The sequence below is a fragment of the Bos mutus genome, unplaced genomic scaffold (assembly GCF_027580195.1).
Source record: "Bos mutus isolate GX-2022 unplaced genomic scaffold, NWIPB_WYAK_1.1 CTG215, whole genome shotgun sequence".
Taxonomy (NCBI): domain Eukaryota; kingdom Metazoa; phylum Chordata; class Mammalia; order Artiodactyla; family Bovidae; genus Bos; species Bos mutus.
Window position 1 is genome coordinate 221,205 of NW_027219607.1, and position 21,406 is coordinate 242,610.

At 39.2% G+C, this 21,406-nt stretch overlaps 2 protein-coding genes across 12 annotated transcripts in view; one reads left to right on the plus strand and one right to left on the minus strand.

The window, feature by feature from the left end:
* Positions 1-15,937, minus strand: part of BRCA1 (BRCA1 DNA repair associated) — a 71,998-nt gene extending 56,061 nt beyond the window's left edge. For 3 of the 10 annotated variants that reach the window (XR_011463466.1, XM_070366830.1, XM_070366828.1), the window contains exons 1-5: positions 15,866-15,937; positions 15,024-15,293; positions 14,039-14,149; positions 9,071-9,124; positions 4-81 (exon numbers count right to left, since the gene is read on the minus strand). Coding sequence is in view for 9 of the 10 variants with exons in the window: in XM_070366830.1 (XP_070222931.1) it covers positions 4-81; positions 9,071-9,124; positions 14,039-14,118 (212 nt within the window). In the remaining variant the exon portion in view is untranslated. The remainder of the gene's footprint in view (positions 1-3; positions 82-9,070; positions 9,125-14,038; positions 14,150-15,023; positions 15,294-15,865) is intronic. The other 7 variants (XM_070366833.1, XM_070366831.1, XM_070366834.1 and 4 more) reach the window with 6 other exon arrangements.
* Positions 15,938-16,037: 100 nt separating this feature from the next.
* NBR1 (NBR1 autophagy cargo receptor) overlaps positions 16,038-21,406 on the plus strand; it is a 28,439-nt gene continuing 23,070 nt past the window's right edge. For both annotated transcript variants that reach the window (XM_070366837.1, XM_070366838.1), the window contains exons 1-4: positions 16,038-16,190; positions 19,113-19,223; positions 20,433-20,495; positions 21,217-21,235. In XM_070366837.1, the coding sequence (XP_070222938.1) occupies positions 19,122-19,223; positions 20,433-20,495; positions 21,217-21,235 (184 nt within the window). In that variant the 5' untranslated portion in view covers positions 16,038-16,190; positions 19,113-19,121. The remainder of the gene's footprint in view (positions 16,191-19,112; positions 19,224-20,432; positions 20,496-21,216; positions 21,236-21,406) is intronic.

Sequence of the window (21,406 nt, forward strand, 5' to 3'; positions counted from 1 at the left end):
TACCTTTTGGTTATATCATTCTTACACAAAGGACATTGTGAAGGCCCTTTCTTCTGGTTGAGAAGTTTCAGCATACAAAATCTATAAATTATAACGAATGAAAAGAACTCAAGTTATATTCTTTTTCTGCAGAGAGAATATTCAAAAAGCAAATAACCATGAAACGATCTATTGACTGGACTTAAGAGCCATTTTGAAGGTAATGGCAGATGAATTACAACAAGTGGCTTTCTTTAATTGTTTTTAGATGCTGCATAAGAAGAAAACCAAACTACATAAGCAATAATCTATGAAAACTGAACTTACATCCATATGTCTTTCTGTTATGATCAAATTAAACTTATTAAAAGTTAATATAGCATATTTAATGATATACTCATAAGCATTTCAGGCTGCATAATCAGATGTAAATGGTAAGTACCTCAGGTAAAATTATTATAATTAGTTTAAAAACTTAGTACCTCAATACAAAAGTTATAGTAATCAAGACAGTATGGTACTAGCATAAAGACAGATAAACAGATAGAACAGAATGAGAGTATAAGTCATACATCTATGGTCAAGTGATTTTCAACAATAGCACCATGACAATTAAATGGAAAAAGAATAATCTTAATAGTACTCGGACAACTAAATATTCACATGCAAAAAAAAAAAAACAAATATAGATTCCTACCTCACACAATACAGAAAAATTAACTCAAAATGGGTCACAGAACTAAATGCAAGAACTAAAATATAAATGTTTGTGACCATGGGTTAAGCAATGGTTTCTTAAATAAAGAAATGGCAAAAGCACAAGCAACCAAAGGAAAAAACGGGAGTATCAAACTTAAAAACTTTTGTGGTGCAAATAATACCATGAAAAAACTGACAGGATAATCCATAGAACGAGAGAAAATATCTGTTAATCATATATTTGATAAGGGACTTGTATCCAGAATATATAAAGAACTCTTAAAACTCAGTAAAAAAGAAACGTAACCCAATTAAAAAATGGGCAAAGGATTTGAAGAGCCATTTTCTCCAAAGATAAACAAGTGATCAATAAGCACATGAAAAGCGACTTCTCTGGTGGTTTAATGGTTGCTAATCTGCTTGCAAATGCAGGGGACATGGGTTCGATCCCTGGTCCAAGAAGATCCCACATGCCATGGGGCAATTGAGCCCGAGCACCATAACTACAGAGAAGCCCTCTCACTGCAACTAAGACCTGATATAGCCAAATAAATAAATATTTTTAAAAACAGACAAAACAAAAAACTGAATTGTACACTTTAAATGGATGGATTTTATAGCATGTAAATTATATCTCAATAAGACATGTTTAAAAAAAAACAAAAACCTCAAAGCAGGAAGAAAACATGCTCATTTTTATATTTACAAGGCCCAACAGAGTGTCTGTTGAACCAGACACTTGTTGAACCAAGCTATTCACCAGACCTCTAAGGAATGGAGGAGGCTCACTCAGGCTTTTAGGATGGCTTGGCATCTAGAACAATTGTTTTGGTTGTCTCAGACAGTGAATATGGCTAAGAAGACTTTGATGATCATATGCAACGTGTTCAGAGTTAGCTTCCTTAATAAAGCAAACTACTGCTCCCATTGGCTGGTGGTGTCCATAAAGATCAACATTCCCTAGGAAAAAGACAAAAGACCCAAAACAGAGGTAGACAGAAAAGGGAAGAGAGCAGTAGAAGTAGCTGTGGTGATGATTATTAAAAGCAGTGATTCACTCATACAACCAATATTTAATAAGTTAGGTATCATTCTAATGCAAGAAATTCAGTGAAAAAGGAAAATAAAACCCCTGCCATTATAAAGGGCATGATATTATGGCGAGGGAGGTGAGTGGGGAAGGGATTAGAGAGAAGATACCAGGAAAGAAAAGATTATGGGAACTGAAAAGGCAGTGGGAATGGTGAGTCAGCACACTTAAGAGAAGCACTTTTTACTGGCCATGTCCTTTTTAACATGCATTGCTCTATCAACACAACCCTGAAGTATCATCTTCATTTTACAGTAGAGATTTGTCCCAGATCACACAGTAATCAAGTAAGTGGTAAAGGTGATATTGGATCTAGAACTTAAATGTATTGCAATAGCAAAGCCCATGGCTTTTCCACCAGATAAAGTAAATGTAGGTAGGGTTGGTCAAGGAGACCCAGGGGTCCTTCTACACCTCTACACCTATATAGATGCTTGAACGACCACATTGCACTTGACAGCATATAGGTTAGGAAATGGGGGTGTCAAAAAGTTAGCTGCTTTGTATAAAAAGTCCATTTAAAGAGCCAAAACAGGGACTTCCCTGGAGGTCCAGTGGGGAAACTAAGATATATGTTGGTGTGGTGTAGCCAAAAAAATAAACTTTTTAATTAAAAAAAAAAAAGAGCCACAAAATAGAGGCTACCACTCCTTGCTGCTGCTGCTGCTGCTAAGTCGCTTCAGTAGTGTCCGACTCTGTGCGACCCCATAGACGGCAGCCCACCAGGCTCTCCCATCCATGGGATTCTCCAGGCAAGAACACTGGAGTGGGTTGCCATTTCCTTCTCCATTGCGTGAAAAGTGAAAGTAAAGTCGCTCAGTCGCGTCCGACTCTTAGCGACCCCATGGACTGCAGCCTACCAGGCTCCTCCATCCATGGGATTTTCTAGGCAAGAGTACTGGAGTGGGGTGCCATTGCCTTCTCCGACAATTCCTTGAGAAGATGCAAATACTACCTGCACTCTACCATAATGGCTCTAGGAGGCATCAAAGCATGGCACTGGCAAATGGCACAATTTAACAATTCAGAGTAGAGGTAGGGAGGTCATTCCCTAAACACAAGACTGCAGAATACAGTAGGGAAGCTATAGGATGACAAGCTAAGCTATAGATGTTGTAGCCTGTACATAATTACACAAATAACACCAGAGAAGCAGATATGTAGAAATCAACCAAGATATGGGTTGCAATCTTTCTTTACGCTAGGAAAAGGACAGACGCATAAAGGTTATTAACTAAACTCGAAAGAGAAAATGAACTTGTACATGATTTGAAAAGACTGAGGTAAGGAAAATACTGACAGATCAACAGAACACTGGCATGTCTTTCAGGGCTCTGAAGAATTTATTAAACTCTATTTTAGAGCTCTGGAGAATCTACGTGATACACTGATTAAATGAGAACACGTATACAAGTTCTACACAAGGTTCTCAACGAAAAGGTCTGAGACAAGTTTCGGGTTTCTTGGGTTTCTAAAGCCCAATGCTTAAGGAAAGGCAATACATTTTTAAAGCAAATGTAGTTATGTTTTCCAAAGGGCAGCTTCAGCTTTACAAGAAAAAGCTGATGGAGAATAGTAAAATCACAGTGCCACAAAACTAATTTGGGGGACTTTTCAGAGTACTCATTTTTTAGCATATCTGTACCCTGAACAGTTTAACAAGTTATGGAAACTCATCTGATTTTGAGTTGCTTGTCCAAGTCTATCCTGGCAGGAAGTAAAGAATTAATAGTTTTAAGTCTAGGCAAAATAAAGGCAAGCTGACTTTTGGCTACATTGTTATATTGTGTGCCCTGGATTACTGTCAACAGAGCTAAGATAATGGACTAATATGGTCCCTTGTTAGAGGAAATAAAGACCCTGACAGCTCCGTCGCTTAGCATCTCAGCATCCACTTACGTTGCTGGTCCCACCAAACCTTGTCAGTTTGGGTAATTAAAGCTCTGTTTTCTTGCTCAAACCTCTAGTTTGTACTTTAGTTCCAACAATTAAGAAGCTAAAAACAACAACAACAACAACAAAAAAAACAACAACAACAATTAAGAAGCTATCTTGAGTTCTTCATCTGGGAGATTCTGCCTGACTTCCTTCACGAGTATCAGTCCCGTGGGTCAAGGCTCTTGTCTCCTCAGGATGAGAATCTCATTGCTAACCCTCAATCTCCCATGGCTGGGTTGCTGTTACTTTTCTTCCTTTGTAACTGCCACCCTGAACTTCTCATTTCTGCTGCTAGACTCCTGCAAGACTACGTTCATCTACTTGCTAGATTATCCATCTCTTGCCTACTTCTGGCCCTCTGACACACCAACCTATTGCTACATTCCAGAATTCCCTGGTATCATGATCTAATGTATCTGGCCATGAAACCTCCCTGACACTGACTTACCACTTATCCGGATCTCCTCAGTTAACTGACCTCAAGACTTGCTTTACTTGGTCTTTCTGGTCTTTCAACCTCAGCCACGCTTGTTCTAGTCTCATTAATACTATCCTCCAAGTAAGTGTCTAGAAAGATCACCATTTCAGAACACTGCTTCTTAAACTTTAATATACATAAGAATCTCCTAGGGATCTTCTTCAAATGCACATTCTGATTCAGTAGGTTTGGGGTAAGGCTGAGATTCTAGCAAGTTCCCATGTGATGTGGTTGCCGCAGAGCCATGAGTCCCACTTTGAGTAGTCAATTTTCTAGAGTTGTGTTATCCAACACAGCTGCCACATGTGGCTACTGAGCACTCGAAATGTGGCCAGTCTGAACTAAGATGTATGTTAAGTATGGAAAAACACAGGCTTTCAGAGACTTACCACAAAAAAGAATGTCAATTATTTCACTAACATTTTTATATTTTGAAATGATAAAATTTTAGTCATAACTAGATTAAAAATATATAACTATAGTTAATTTCACCTTAAAAAAAAAAAAAACCTTTTAGTAGGGACTTTTCTAGTGGTCCAGTGGTTAAGACTCCACACTTCCACTGCAGGGGGAATTAAGTTCCATCCCTGGTCTGGGAACTAAGATACCACATGCCTTGGCACAGCAAAAAAAAAAAAAATCTTTTAATAATGTGGCTATAAGAAAATTTCAGTTAGATTTATGGCTCAGATTATATCTCTTTGGACAATGTGGTCTAGAGCTTTCAAAAAGTACTATACATTTCATCTGTTGTTTAGAAACTACAAGCTAATGCAGGAATGACCTAACGTTTTCTAAACTGGTACTACTGTAGCTTTTGTATATCTCAGGAAAGACTTCAGATCTACAGGCTTACTTGGTCAACAAAGCTGCTTTAGGGACTTCCCTGGTGGCCCAGTGGATAAGACTCTGTGCTCGTAATGCAGGGGGCACAGGTTCGATCCCTGATTAGGGAACTAGATCCCACATGCCACAACTGAGAGCTGGTTCAGCCTATATAAATAAATAAAATAGCCTAAATAAATAAATAAATGCTAAAAAAAAAAAACCAAAGCTGCTTTATTGTTAGCAATTAGAGTCCACCTTCAGAAAATCCAATTAATGCTTGGGGGTATTTTTCTGAGCTTTCTTTTCATATAGATCAAGGTGTTATTCAGACTATAAAGGTATTACAGAAGCTACTTCATGAAAAGTTGATATATCACACAGGCATTATATTACAATTTTAATTCTAATATACCACTTAAAATATGGCTGCCTTTTCTGCTTGTCATATCCTCCATATTAAGAATTGCAAGCCTTTTTCATTCTCCTCTAGTTACCAACTTTATTTAACCTTCTCAGTCTCAACAGATGTCTTCACCTCCAACTTCACTGAGCTCAACTACCTCAACCACCCCTACTCTATCTCAAAATCTTTCTATAGAATTAATTTCCTTTTTCTTCATTACTGTTCACAAATAACAATTCTCTTTCTTGCATCCCTTTTCTATTTCAGTCCCTTCTGTCTCTTCTCTTTTTTTTTTTTTTTCTTCTGTCTCTTCTTGCACCTTCTCTGTTTTGCAAGTATCTCCCCTCTGAGGGCTCCTTTCTCTTCTAGTACAGCTCCTCTCTATTAATTTATATACAGAGTACATCATGAGAAAGGCTGGGCGTGAGGAAGCACAAGCTGGAATCAAGATTGCCAGGAGAAATATCAATAACCTCAGATATGCAGATGACACCACCCTTAATGGCAGAAAATGAAGAACTAAAGAGCCTTTTGATGAAAGTCAAAGAGGAGAGTGCAAAAGTTGGCTTAAAGCTCAACATTCAGAAAATTAAGATCACGGCATCCAGTCCCATCACTTCATGGCAAATAGATGGGGAAACAGCGGCTGACTTTATTTTTCTGGGCTCCAAAATCATTGCAGATGGTGACTGCAGCCATGAACTTAAAAGACGCTTAGTCCTTGGAAGGAAAGTTATGACCAACCTAGATAACATATTCAAAAGCAGAGACATTACTTTGCCAACAAAGATCCATCTAGTCAAGGCTGTGGTTTTTCCAGTAGTTGTGTATGGATGTGAGAGTTGGACTATAAAGAAAGCTGAGAGCCGAAGAATTGATGCTTTTGAACTGTGGTGTTGGAGAAGACTCTTGAGAGTCCCTTGGACTGCAAGGAGATCCAACCAGTCCATCCTAAAGCAGATCAGTCCTGGGTGTTCATTTAAAGGACTGATGTTGAAGCTGAAACTCCAATACTTTGGCCATCTGATGAGAAGAGCTGACTCATTTGAAAAGATCCTGATGCTGGGAAAGATTGAGGGCAAGAGGAAAAGGGGACGACAGAGAATGAGATGGTTGGATGGCATCACCGACTCAATGGACATGGGTTTGCGTGAACTCCAGGAGTTGATGATGGACAGGGAGGCCTGGTGTGCTGCGGTTCATAGGGTCACAAAGAGTCAGACACGACTAAGCGACTGAACTGAATTGAGTACACAGGAAGTTAGTTTCTTTTTCCTGTACGTATTCTTTCTTCTCTTCATACCTCTGGTCCTATTACTTCCTCTGTCTGTAAAAGTGCCTTTTTCCACAGGCTCTCAAAGAAATGAATGTTCATAATTTAATCTGTCCTTTACACACTACAATACTGTGTATTCATTATTCCAGGTGATAGGAAAGCATACAGGACATTTCAGAAAGATTCTTGTCAAACAACAGTGAGAGTCCCAGCATTTAAAAGGTTAGTCTTCAGGGCTCTGTAACCTTTTCTTTACTTATTTTTTTGTGTGTAACCTTTTAAATACTGGGACTTTAAAATGTTTTACAAAAGTATTGATTACACTTCCCTGGTGACCCAATAGTTAAGACTGCCTGTGAATGAAGGGGATATGGATTTGACCCCTGGTCCCGGAAGATGCCACATGCCACAGGGCAACTAAACTAGGATCCCGCAACTACTGAAACCCACCCACCGAAACAAGAGAAGCCACCACAACGAGAAGCCCATGTACTACAACCAGAGAGTAGTCCCTGCTCACCACAACTACAGAAAGCCTGAGCACAGCAATGAAGACCCAGCACAGCCAAAAAAAAATTAGAAAATAAAAGTTTCTTAAAAAAAAAAAAATTGATCTACAAAAAAACTGCCCCTATACTACAGATAGTTTGAGATGCTTCCCTCTAGAGGCCACAAAACTAAAAATTCTTGAAGCAGCGATAAAGCCTTGCTGCCTTGGCACGTGACCAGGGAGACGGGCCTGAGGAATGAGAAGGAAACTGCTGGGAAGAGAGCTAGGCCAGTGGGCTGTCCTGGGAAAGGTGTGAGAGGCCATGGAAATGGCCTCTGGATCTTTACTGGGACAGCTAAATAGCAAGAAGAAAGTAAGATTCAGAGGAAGGAAAGGAAGGGGCTGGCCAGCTGGCAGCCTTGGGCTCAGAGGATATTCCTCCAAAGGGAAGGTTTCCTCCAGTTCCAGTTAGTCCTTTTTTTCCAGTAATTTTTTTTCTTAATTTATTTTTAATTGAAGGATAATTGCTTTACAATATTGTGTTGGTTTCTGCCATACATCAACATGAATCAGTCATAGGTATACATTTGTCACCTCCCTCTTGAATCTCCCTCTCATCTCATTATTCTTAAATCAGAAGTTTTTCAGGAATTTTTAGGTTATAGTAACATTCCAAGCTGATGAAAATTATGAAATATCTTCCCAGAAAATTGCACAGGCCCATAGTTTTTAATATAATTGAACTTAAAATTCAATATAATTTTAGGAAATTAAAGAAAACCATTCAGGAGTCCTAAGTTACAAAGTTTTGAATTTAAAAATTTCTTACAGTATACTTAAGAAATTGATTTTTCCCCCTCCTGAGGATGGAGGGGGAGGCAGGGGTTTTGAGGTAGGAGCAAAGAATACTTTGCATCATACAACCTTTTACGCTAGTAGACTCATTACCATGGACATAGCTTTCCAATTAAAATAGAAAAAAAAACTTAAAAACAATTGGCATTCAGGGCAAGTCTCAATCATAGTTTAACATCAGGGAAAGGAGAAAACCCTTGTTCTACAAAATTACCTACCAAACTTTTCTGAAATTCTTCTATCCAAGAAACATATCCATGGACTTCCCTGGTGGTCCAGCGGATAAGAATTCGCCTATCAACGCAGGAGACACCAGTTCAATCCCTGGTCCAGGAAGATTCCACATGTCACAGCGCAACTAAGCCTGCACGCCACAATTACTGAGCCTGCGCATCCTACAGCCCATGCTCCAAAACAAGAAAAGCCACCGCAATGAGAAGCCTGCACATGGTAACTAGAGAGGAACCCCATTCACTGCAATAGAGAAAGCCCAAAGTGTGGCAACAAAGACCCAGTGCAGCCAAAACAAATAAATAACTACAAGGAAAAAAAAAAACAAACCCCAACTGGCTTTAAAAAAAGGAAATCCATTCCAAAGGAGAAGATCCTTAAAAATATAACTTGAATCACTGGTATGAATGAATTTCAGCCTAAATATAAACCTATATCAGATTCTCTATTTTCATGAAGATTATGAAGCAGGCAAACACTGAACCTTAGAGGTCAGAGAGCAGAAGGACATCCAGAAATGAACAGAAAGGAGAAAACTGGGACAGTTGAAACACAATTTGCTAATTTCACAATTGCCTGCAATCTGCTTCCACCCTTGGACACAAAAAACAAACAGCTCTTCAAAGTAATTTCATATCCCACTAGATAAATGTGCCAATATTGTACCTCAAACTATGGCTACAAGCAACTTACAATTCTTTTCCACATAATTGAAGAAGCTAAAGCTTCAGTAGTTGTTTTCTGTATTATGAAGAATAAGTACAAAAGCTAAGGATGGAGCCACATAAAACATTCAAACTTACTTGCAAAATATGTGGTCACACTTTGTAGAGACAGGCTCTTTGATCAACTCCAGACTAGAAAGGTGGGAGGGGGGAGAAAATAAACAAAGGTCAGTAATTCATTTAAAAATAAGTGTATTCTGGGGTCCATTAACCCTGGTGATCCAGTGGTTAAGATTCTGCGCTCCCAATGCAGGGGACTTGGGTTCGATTCCTGGTCGGGAACTAGGTAAGATCCCACAAGCTGTGCAGCGCAGCCAAAAAACAGATAAGGATTTTTTAGTATAAACATGAAGCTATTATTACTCCTAAAAAATAATTTCCTTAACATCATCTAATATATAACTAATGTTCCAATTTCCTTCACTGTCTCATAAAAATTTAATCATTACATCCATTTAAGTCAGGATCCAAACAAGATACACATCCTGCATTTGGTGGATATGTCTCAAGTTTCTTTTCATCTACAGACTTCTCTTTTCCTTCCTTGTCATTTATTTTAAAAACTAGGTCATTTGACCTGTAGAATTTCCCAGATTCTGGATTTTGCTGATTATAACGCTATAATATGGTTTAACTTGTCCCTCTAATCTCTACTTCCTGTAAACGAGGCTTGATCAAAACCAGGTTCAATTTTTGGCGAGAACACTTTACAGATGGTTCTGTGTACTTTTATTACATCACTGTAGGAGGTACATGATGTTTGGTTTGTGATTACTTTGTAAGAACACTGTAAAAAACCCTCACTGAAGAAAATTCAGAAAACAATACACTTACAAAAATAAAGTCTCCAGAAAAGAAAATATATCATCCAAATTGCCATCCCTGCCCATCTAACCACAAAATTTCAAGGCACTCCTGAGATTAATTCATTTAACAATTTATTAAGTATTTATTGTGCTTCTCCTATGTGCAAGTACTGCTCCCAGAGATAGAAATACAGCAGCAAACAAAATAAAGACTGCCCTCATAGAACTTACATTCTAGCTGTGGTAGATAGTTGGTTGAGAAACAAAGATGTATGGGAATAGTGCTAAAAAGAAAAATAAACCAGGATAAGGGGAAAGGGGGTACAGTGTGTTGGGGAGAGGGGTGTATACACAAGGTAGTCAAAAAAGGTCTCATGAAAGGGTGACACTGGTGGACAGCTGAGCAATGTGAGGAAACCAGTTGTGCAAGGGTTGGAAGAACATTTCAGCAGGGGAGCAGAGAAGACAGTCTCTGAGCAGGACCATGCCCAGGGTTTTTGAAGGACAGCGAGTAGGCCAGGGGCCAGGATAGAATGATTAAGGTGGAGATACTAGTGGAAGAGGTCAGAGATGTAGCTGGGGGCCTGAGTAGGGAGGGACCTACAGGCTGTTTTAAGTCTCTGGTGTTTATTCTGAATGAGTGCTTCAGAAACTGATTTTTGGTAAAGTCCAAGCAAAGCATCAAAGAACAAACAGGTAACCTGTGTATGTGATAGGAATGTGGCTCGTTAAATATTTAACATTTTAGAAAGGGATGACAAGAAAAGTTGGGGGACAATAGTCTCTTGTGAAGGTTCGGTAACATAACTCTTGCAATCATGGGGTTTCCGACGCAGCATAGGGCAATGAAAACAAAAATACCAGAGTAAGTCAGAAGACTGGGTTTCTACTGCAATTCTCTTTGTTAGCAGAGTGATCTCAGGCCAACCACTCTACCTGAAGCTCAGTTTCCTTCTCGGTCACCCACTCTACCAATGTCTTAAGGCTATTGTGAGAACAAAAGTAAATGCTACTTGTGAAAATGTTTACAACCTGAGATGATTTGTACCAATGTTAGTATTATTATTGGCACTGAATGTGATTTTAAGAAGAAAAACAACTGGACAAAGAGAATTCTGATTTGTTACCAAATCATTATTCCTCAGATAGGCTAGATAGCAAAAGAAATTCTCAGTAAAAGAGAAACTGGATTTAGCTATGATACCAGATGGCTTTCATTCTCACCACTGACTCAATATTGAAATAATTATATTTCAGTATGGTAATTAAAAACTAAGCTATACAAACATACTGTAAACACAAACTTTGAACAGATGAAAATTCCAATATGTAAAAAGGTAATGACTGATGAAGGAAAAGCCTGGAGAATGGGAATGAAAGAAAAAAAAATGTAAATGTTTTCTTCTAGATCATTATCAGAGTAAATGTTTACTATAAAAGTGATTTGAATTTTTTAAACATTCTTCAAACCTGGAAATATTTTAGGCCTACTTCTACATTTTGAATGTAAATTACTAATTACATTTTAAGCTTCCAACATGGTAAATAATTGGAAAAAGCAGCTAGGTTAGGTTCGAAATACAACCATACCAACCACTAGGATACACACTTTAGCAAACTCTTCCGAAAGTCAAAGAATTTATATATTCATGTAAAAAGTTAGAAAAAAATACCAATTATCAGAAATAAATGCCAATAGTGACTCAGAGGCCAGCAGAAGGAATTTCAGCTTGAGACCTCAAAGAAGATGGAAACCTACCCTACAGCTAACATAAGTAATACTGTTTCCAGTCACAATCAGGAATCATTTATTAAAACATAACTGAAAATTGTAGTTCTGGGCAATGTTTAAAAAAAAAATGAACTAAATATGATTCCCAGCCTACACGTATATGAGTTTAAGGTTTAACAACAACCAAGAATAGTTTTAGTTTAAAAACCCATGTCTATGTCTAATAGAAAACAGATTGAAAAAATAAAAAAAGAGCTGGAAAATACACAACAATTGACTGATAATAACATTTAACATTAACTTTCATTCTCACGTCTTTAATTTTTACTTTATCTGAGATTTTTAATTGATGGATTAATTTGCCAGAATGAGAAAGAATATAATATTATGACTGAGTCTCATGGAAATTGTAAAGTAAATGGACCCAAATACCATATTATTAAGGACTTTTTGATCACTCTCTGTAATTATCACGAGTAAGTTTTATGCTGTTTCAAAAGCAATTTTCCCCCAATTGTCATTTCCTGCTTTCCTGGCTCTGATGGTTCATAAATTTGGCTGTAAAGCTCATTCAGCTTGGGTTCTTGTTTAGCTGAAATGTTGAGGGGCAGGAAAGCGGAAGGTAGGTTACTTATAAATTTTGTTTCTCTCTGAAAACACAACTTGCATTTCTCTCTTTCTTGACTCCAAATATGAAAAACAACTTTCATGAAGAACAAAGGAAAGGTGCAACTTTCCAGATTATTTTTTGAATAATACTCACCACTATCACCATATTAAAAAACTCAACTATATCAAAGAACGAATTTAGTTTATTAACACCTTCAACAAATGTTGACTGAGTGGCTATTATGTCCCAGATGCTGTTCTAACTACTGATGATACAAAGTAAATAAAACAAAAAACCTCTGCCCAGAGTTTATATTCTGTAGGGGTTGAGAAAAAGGATAAATTATACAGAATGTCAGGTAGTAATGAGTTATGAAAAAATTAAGCATTATGGAGGAAAAGGGGATAGAGTATGTTGAGGGTGGGAGTGTTTCAATTTCAAATTAACACTGTCTGCCTCTTTGAAAGATGGTATTTCCATCAAGATTTGTGAGCCATGCAATTACTAGAGGAAGAACGTTGTAGGCAGAGGGAGCAGCAAGCAAAAAAGCTCAGACACAGGAGAATGTCTGAAGATCAGTGAAGAGGACAGAATGACCAGAGAATAAGAGAGAGGGTAATCAATAAACTTTCAAATTTCCTTTCTGGCTTTTCACCAAGAAATTCTGAGATATGGTTTTTAATTTATTTTATAGATTTATTTTAATTTACTTAATAGATACCATTGAGACCATTTAGCCTGGGGTTCATAACCTTTGTTGTACCATAGACTCCTTTCGGCAGCTGATAAAGCTCATGAATCCCCTTCTCACAGTAATGTCTTTAAATACATAAAATACAAGATATAAAATTTCATTAAGAAACTATATAGGAATATAGCTGTATCTATAGGCCTCCAAGGGTTGTGGAGGGTCAGTAAGTTAAGAGCTCCTAAATCTTCACAAAATAACTTTCTGAGGTTGAAAAAAATATTCCATATCTTGACTGGGTTACAAAGACACATACACTTATCTAAAGTCAAAGACTTGTACACTTATGTTTTCTGCATTTCACTGTATGTAAATTATAAGCCTTTAGAATTCTGGTCCCCTCCTTATATTGTAGATGAAGAAAAACAAAGGTTCACTCATAATGTCTAAGAGTGGGGAGGGGCACAATAGGATTGGGGGGTGAGAGGTGTAAGATAGGCTACAAGGATGTAGTACATTGGGATGGACAAAAAGTTTGTTCATGTTTTTCCACATCATCCTACAGGAAAACTGAATGAAGTTTTTGGCCAAACCAACACAACATAGGAAATATAGCCAATCTTTTATAATAACTGTAAATGGAGAGCAATCTTTAAAAATTGTACAAAAAATAAAAATTGTTAAATAAATGAAGGGGTATAAAAGTCAAAGAAACTGGCTAAAGGTTTTGAGGACTTGCAGTATTCTCATTTAAATATACAGGGCTAATTTCAGCCAAAGGTTCTCCCAGGACATACCCACTCACTGACATCAAGCATTTGTGATTTTATATTCCCATTATCAATTATGTCCATTCCAAGTGATCAAGCTGATTACAGAGCTGGATGAAAACTCCAAATATCACTTAAGCTAAACCAGATCCCTGGTTCTACATTGGTAGAACCAATCAAGACACTTTGTGGACATTCAAGACAGGGAGCTGTGTGTGCTGAGGTGACAGAAAGGGAAAGGGAGAGCCCAAGTGGAAAAAACGGAGAAATTTTCTATATTCTTAAAGGTCTTCAGCTAAGAAAAGCAGCAACTTTAATAGCTTAATCTTAACAAACGTTAACAATTTTTCTCCTTACCATCTTAAGGTCAATTCCATTCATTTGCATAGGATATCTTGGATATTCAAGAAGAATCTCAAATTAATAAATTTTCAACTTACCATATTGGACACTCTAAGATTTTCTGCATAGCATTGAGGACATTTTGTACTTCTTCAACATGATCCGCAGATAAATCCATTTCTTCGTGTTCCAATGAACTAAATAAATCACTTTAAAATGGTTATATAAACAACAGTTTAGTTTCATTAAGTGTTATTTAAGATTGGAATGCTTTAGAATCAGACCATAGAACTAATGACCAAAGCCTTATTTTTTAAAAAATTCTAAACGTTTTGTGTAATTAAGACCATTTCAATTCTGTTTGTGCATATCTAGCCTCCAACCATTTCCTTTTGATTTTTTTTCGTTCTCCAAGAAAGGGAAAGCCACAGTGGGGTGACTGACTGGGTGAGTGATGTACCCTCCTATTTCTCCAATCATCACAGTTGTTTTCTTTCTCGTCCTTAAAATAAAAATCAACACCAACCAACGCTCCTAGCCCTGTCCTTCCCCAGATTTTCCCACTGGCCTACACTCAGGATTCTCCTCAGAAACATCGGTACCAGCAGCATCTGGGCCTATGGAGGCTCCTCCCTCTACTTCCTTCTGGCCCCTTCACAGAAACTCACAAGAATCATGTTCTTAAGGGCTCTGCCTCGCACAAAGGCCTTTCTCTTCCTCTTCCCAGATACAGTCCTGCCCCCGTTTTCCCTCAGGGTCCCTTTCTCAAATATACCAGCTCGTCTTTTTATACCACGTCGTCCCCCTCAGGACCCATCAGGATTCCCCCTAGGACACACCCTGCCCCCGCCCTTATCATCTGCACCTCCCCCTAGATCCCGTGACCCACAAATAGACCCTTTCCCCACGACTTCCCCAGATTCAACATCTTAGGCTTCTCAGGTTCCACCTTCCGCCCGCCCCCCGCCCGATAACATCCGTCTTGCTCGCCTTCAGGAGTCACCTCTCCCCGGCTCTCCCCACACCTGTTTACTGCTCCAGAGCACCCCACGGGCCGCTCTCCCTTCCCCACCGTTCTCTCACCTTTTACCCAGAACAAGAGGTCCGGGCTTCCTAGGCCCAGAGGCCCAGTTCTCTGAAAGAGCCCCCGGACAGTCCTGGGTCCCGAGAGCTCAAACCGCGCAGTCTCAGTTTCAACTAATCCGTAATTCCCGCGCTTTACTGTTGCCACGGAAACCGGCGGCTGCCGCGAGCGAGAGCCTCTCAGAACGCAAGAACCGGACGCGTAACTGAAGGGCGGAGCAGAAAGTGCTGAGTCTCTCGGGGGCTCCCGATTGGTTATCCATTCTTTCCCTATTTACGTAATTAGAAAGAGACGGAAGAGACCAAGTTCTCCCGGAGTTTTCTAATAGGCGCCCTCCCTCTCACTTCTACGCTTCCAGTTGAGGGTTATTACGTCACAGTAATTGCTGTACTAAGGTCGAGATCGCTCCCTGGACCCCGAATATGAGCGCATGATAGTGCCTAAAGCAGTCGCAGGAGAGGCCCAGCTCCCTCACCCTTTCCGCCGCAATGGGAGTTTCAAGTTTAGGTAAATAGGGTTGTGAGGGGAAAACTACGATTTCCAGCATGCATTGCGGATCAAAAGGCCTTGGCCACAGTGTTCCTTGGAAACTGTAGTCTTATGGAGAGGAACTTCCGATACGGGAGGCAGACACGAGTCTAACAACTCAGTTGATAAATTGAAGAGCTTCGCGCTTTTATGCATGTCAACAGATATGGATTGGAGTGTTATGTTTTCGTATATCGAGTAAAGAACCTACAAGTCCTAGTAAGACTACAGTCCCCATCCAGCCCCGCGAATCTCCAGCAAGTCGTTCTCTAAGGTCGGTGACCTAAAGAAATGCAACGGGCGCGTTTTTTACCTGGGAAGGGGAAATCATCCGGGGCCCCGGCCCACGGCTGCGCACTCCCAGTTCCGCCCCTGTGCCCCGTGTTTGTTATTGTTGTGAGGGTCAAGCTCCTCTTGCCCCGCCCCCGCAAACTTATCTTCGACCAATCAGTGGGGCTGTAGTTTTGAGGGACACTTGGTAAGAACCAATCATCTTGTCGAAAACTCAGATAACCTGGGGACTGGGCCCTGTCTCTGTCCGCCATGTTAGATTCACTCCGCAGGGGATAGCAGGAGAGCTGGCAGCCTAAGGTTCTTGCATTGGCCTTCGGCAGGCGCCCCCCGGGGGCGGAAAGCTGGTAAGGAAACAACTGCGGTTACCTAGGGGTGGTGTCACGTCTCACTGAGAGGACTTGGGGAAGTTCACGGGAGGAAGCCTCCAAAGGAGAGGGGCGATTTCTTCCGTGACTTGGACAACCGATCTTTCAGTGGCCGGATGGGAGAGCCGTTCGTGTTCTGAGGGGCCGAGGGGGCGGATACCACAGGAGGGACGGAGGGTCCGTGGTTCAGAACTCCTAGCTTCTGGTGAAGGACGCCGAAACTCCCCAGGACAAAAAAGGCCTGGGCAAAGGAAACGAGAGAGTCCTCGGGGTGGTGACACTGTCTTCGGGACAAGGAGTGCTAGGAAACGATAACTGGAAGACTAGGATGAAGTCTGCAAGAGAAAAAAAAGATGACATTGCCCATACAGCTTCCTCACTCCCCCTCATCCCACTTTTGGGGAACCTCACAAGGAAGTCTCCTTGTTCAGGGACCTCTGGTATTGGAAAGGCACCGTTTTTCCTTTTTATGGAACACAGCTTTCAGGTCACACATTTTAACTCCAGGATAGGCCTCAGCTGGAGACAGTAATCAAAGCTCAGGTTCCAGGTCAACTTCATTAAAGGGATGTTTGAGATCCTGGAAAAATCCACTTAGAGGAAAAGCTGACTTGTGCCAGGGAAAGCTGAGCCAGAGCATGAATTTAATATAATCCAGTTAATGAAAGGTGAAGGCCCAGGCCCCAGCTACCTGACTTGACTGACTACAGTGACAGAGGACACTAACCACAGCTTTGGTATTTTCACAAGTTGAAGACTAATGCTCTTGCTGAAAGAATTTCACATCCAAGGCAAATAAATAGGCGACTCTTTATGAAGACCAGGCTATAGTCCAGCTAAACTAGAATCTCCCACTTCCTGTTTTCACCTCCCTAGTCAGCCAGCTGGATGAGCTCCAAAGTATCTGAACTTATTTCCAGTTGTGTAATTTGAGAAAGAGGGAAGAAGGTTAGCTTCCTTTTGGATTCTCAAAAGTGTGGAATTGTGTTTCTCAGAAGTTGAAAACTGAGAAATGTGTTTTAGAAGATCCAATTGGCAGAATGAATTAGTCAGTCACCCCGATTTTTTTGCCCAGGATTCTGGGGTGTTGACAAGAGTTTTGTCCAAATTTTAAGGACCCCAAGAATTACATTCTGGGGATGCAGCAGGATTGGTGCCAGAAACTATTTTGATAATGCTCTTGGCTCTAGGTGGAGACAGAGATTGGAAAAAGTTGGGGGATGTTTGTGTTTATATTTACAAAAAAATCCCCCCAAATCCCTGATTCTCAGAGTTCAAGGTCCTTTTTAATGACAGTCTCACAGTTGTATTGTTTCACAGGGCAGTTCATTATACTGTGGAAAATAGCACTATGTCACATTCTGAAGGCTGATTTATATAATAATAACTTTCATGTTTAAGTACTGTTTTCGAAGAACCAGCATACACATTTTTACTTAATCCTTATGATAGCATTGTGAGGTTAGCAAAATGGAGATCTCAGGCTTATTTTACAGGTTCAGAAACTGAAGCTCAGAGTTTAAATGACCTGCTCACACTTACATGGCTAGTAATGTGCCAGAGCTGTCTGGAATCCAGCTCTTCTAAATCACTTTGCTCCCTCCCTTCTTCACTGTAAACTCCTGAGACTTAATCTTGGTCCTCTGCAGTGTCTGTGCCTGGAGCAGAATCTGAATCTGTAGATGCTTAGTCAGGATTCATTAATGAATATGTTTAAAAAAAAATATGAAACATGAAAAGGCTGTTCTTTTACATTACAACTTACGTTTAGATTTAAACTTTTTTATAAAGTCATAAAAAACAGTCTAACAATTTGTACGTAAAATTCTTTGAGAGGTAAAACCCTTAATTATTTTATGGATAAAATGATGGCTGTCAAATAATCCAGTAGAAGGACTTCCCTGGCAGTCCAGTGGTTAAGACTCCACGCTCCCAATGCAGGGGACAAGATTTGATCCCTGGTTGGGGAACTGAGATCCTGCATGTGGCATGATGTGGCCAAGAAATAAAAACAATAATAATAAAATAATCCGGTAGGAAAAGGGCATTGCTATAACAAGATTAGTTCTGAGTTGCTGGTAATTATGAAGACAGTTGATGGGTCTTTCAGGGGTCATTGTATATTTATCTCTTTTCTTTTGTAAAGGTTTAAATTTTCCCATAATAGTTAGATTTTAAACATTAGTTGACTATAGTCAATCCATATTGGGGGTATGGAAGAGTATAGATGAAATGAGGGTAACTTTGAGTTGATCATTATAGTTAGATCATCACTATTCTCCACTTTTGTGTGTATTTGAAAGTCTCCATCAAAGAAAAAAGTAGACTGCCCCTCCCCCCCAAAAAAGAACTTGAATAAAGGATGTTGAGTGCTACACCTGTGTAGTTTCTTGGCTAGTGTTTCAGCCTCTAAATTGTTAAAATAGATCTAATAGAGACCCTAGGTTGCTCAGTTTAGGAAAAGGCATCTTTTCCAAGAAAAATGTATTAGAACATCTCTTTCAAGCTTTAGGAATATAAATTCCCCAAGGGTAGAGTCCTACCCTTACTCATCCTGGTATCCTACTGGTAGATATGTAACAGCAGGTATGTGTTTAATTAAGCAGTCATCATAAAGTTCATAAAATCCAAAGGATTTTACAAATGTTAGATGATTTCTATGAATGTGACCAAAATTTACATTCTCTTTGCAAACATATGGCAATGAGATTTGTTTTAAACCACTTATTAGACTATTTTGTAAATAGCAGAAGAGCAGGGACATTATCTTCTCATCCACTGCTGTGTCCTCCTAGCCTAGCCCATATTAGGTCCTCACAGATACTAGCTGACTGAATGTTTATGCATTTACAGAACCTGTCTAATGTGTTTTCTCTCCCTCACCCATCCTGTCTTTTCTAGCCCCACAACATGGAACCACAGGTTACACTAAATGTGACTTTTAAAAATGAAACTCAAAGCTTTCTAGTTTCTGACCCAGAAAATACAACTTGGGCTGATGTGGAAGCTATGGTAAGTGTTATTTTGTTTTGTTTCTTCATCCTTTAAGCAGGAATATTTTCCCCTAAAGTAGTTATTTTTAGCCATGCTTCTTAGCTGTAAAGTCTGTCATACTTACCATTTCTGAACCTTTTGGAAAATAATTTTTGTCAAGGGTTCGGTGTTCATATAGATGTACCTGATAGAGGAAACAAATTCATCTTGAAGAGTTTAGAAAGGAAAGGTAAAACTATTTTTTTAAGTGAAATAGGACTTAGAAATTCTTTCCTTGTAGATACAGCCTAAGGAATGAATTGGTGTGGGCCCCACCCTAACCAGGCCTCAGGTTAACATTCTCTTGATTGAGAGCAGATAGGTTACTGTGGGTTTTGAACCACCAAAGATACAATTTGTGTTTCTCAAGATCTGATCAGTTGCTTTTATTGGTAGGTCAAGAGGATGAGTGTCTCAGAGTTGAGCAGGAAAACTGCCACAGATGTTCACACAGCAGCTCATTCTGTTCCTTTTGTTGTTACTGGTAGTGCCTTTCCTCCTCTACGTTTGCCCTTTGTTCTGTTTTTGTTTGATTTGCGATAGTAAATGTTTTACTTCCTGTGTAACTGTGTTTGTCTAATGAAACGCTTTGGTTAAAAACCTACTTTTACCAGGTTATGTGTTATGGTAAGACATGGTGGAGAGACCTCAAAAGATGATCTGATCTAGTCCTCTGTCTTCCGGGAAAGATTTCTTTATATTTACTTATACTGCCTGGACAGATGATTATCCAGAAAGTTGGAGCTTGTTTGTCAAATGATCTGAAAATCAAAAACAGCTATCTTTTTTTCCTAATAGTTAAATGGGCTGACAGCTTGCCTTTTTTCTTTATGGTAAATTTTAAATTATAAAAGTATAATATGTGCCTGTTATAAGAAATGAAACAATCCAGATATATATAATGAAAAGATTAATATCCCTCCACTCCCCTCACCCTTCACCCACTATTTCAACCTCTTTAGGAGTAATCAGTGTTAACAGCCCTGTATGTACTCTTGGTTGCGGCATGTGGGATCTAGTTCCCTGACCAGGGATCGAATCCAGGTCCCCTACATTGGGAGCGTGGAATCTTAGCCACTGGACCACGAGGGCAGTCCCTGTCCATCCTTTATATTATGATTTCTAAGGTTCTGTTGCAACCTGCCTTTTTGATAACTTGATCATATAGTGTGAACATTTTATTTGCAGGTAAAAGTTTCGTTTGATCTGAACACTGTTCAAATAAAATATTTGGATGAGGAAAATGAAGAGGTAAAGTATATTATAGTACCCATGACCAGGTATCCAGAATGAGGATCTTATTTCTCAAGAGGGATATGGTGTTCAAAAATATCAGAGTACTGTTTATCTCATTTGTGTAAGCATTTAAATATATTTGATAATTGCATGTTCTAAGCCAACTTGTGGCATCTGAAATGGAGTTGAGAAATAGGAAAGCAACATTGAAGAAGAAAATCTGAGAGATAACTTTTAAAACTACATAGTGATCTTATGTTCAACTATATCACAAGCTGCTATTTAGTCTATAATAATAAAAAATAATGGCAAACCCTCATTGAGTGCTTATAACGTGTCACACTAACAACAATACTATATGTGTATACACTATTATCATCATTTCTGTTCTACTCATGAGGAAACTGAGGCACAGTTTCAGTAACCTCGTCTAAAAGAGCAAAAACTTGGAAGTAGTAGAGTTAGGGTACCATTCATACCCTCTGATACACATACTTCATACTTTCTGGCTCCAAAGCCCAGGCTCCTAGCCACTATACCATGCTGCTTCTCAGTGGACCTAAAATAAAGGTAGATGTAATAGTTAAGCAATAAAATTAATTATTCACAGTTAGTTCAGGTACTGGAAAAGTGGAACGGCTAACCTAGATTTTGCATGTGTCCTGTGAGGCTGGATATGCTGAATTGCTCAGTTGATGAGAGGCTTATAATTCACTGTTGTTTTTTTTACTTACAGGTATCCATCAACAGTCAAGGTGAGTCCCTAAGAAAACCTATTGAGCTTTATTTAAAAATCTTAATCTGATCATGGGCATTAGTCTTTCCATTTACACTCAAATCTTGTTGCAGTAATAGAGTAGAATTTGGGATAAATGCACTCATTTACCTATGGGCATTAGATTCATGGCAAATTTTTATTTTTTTAG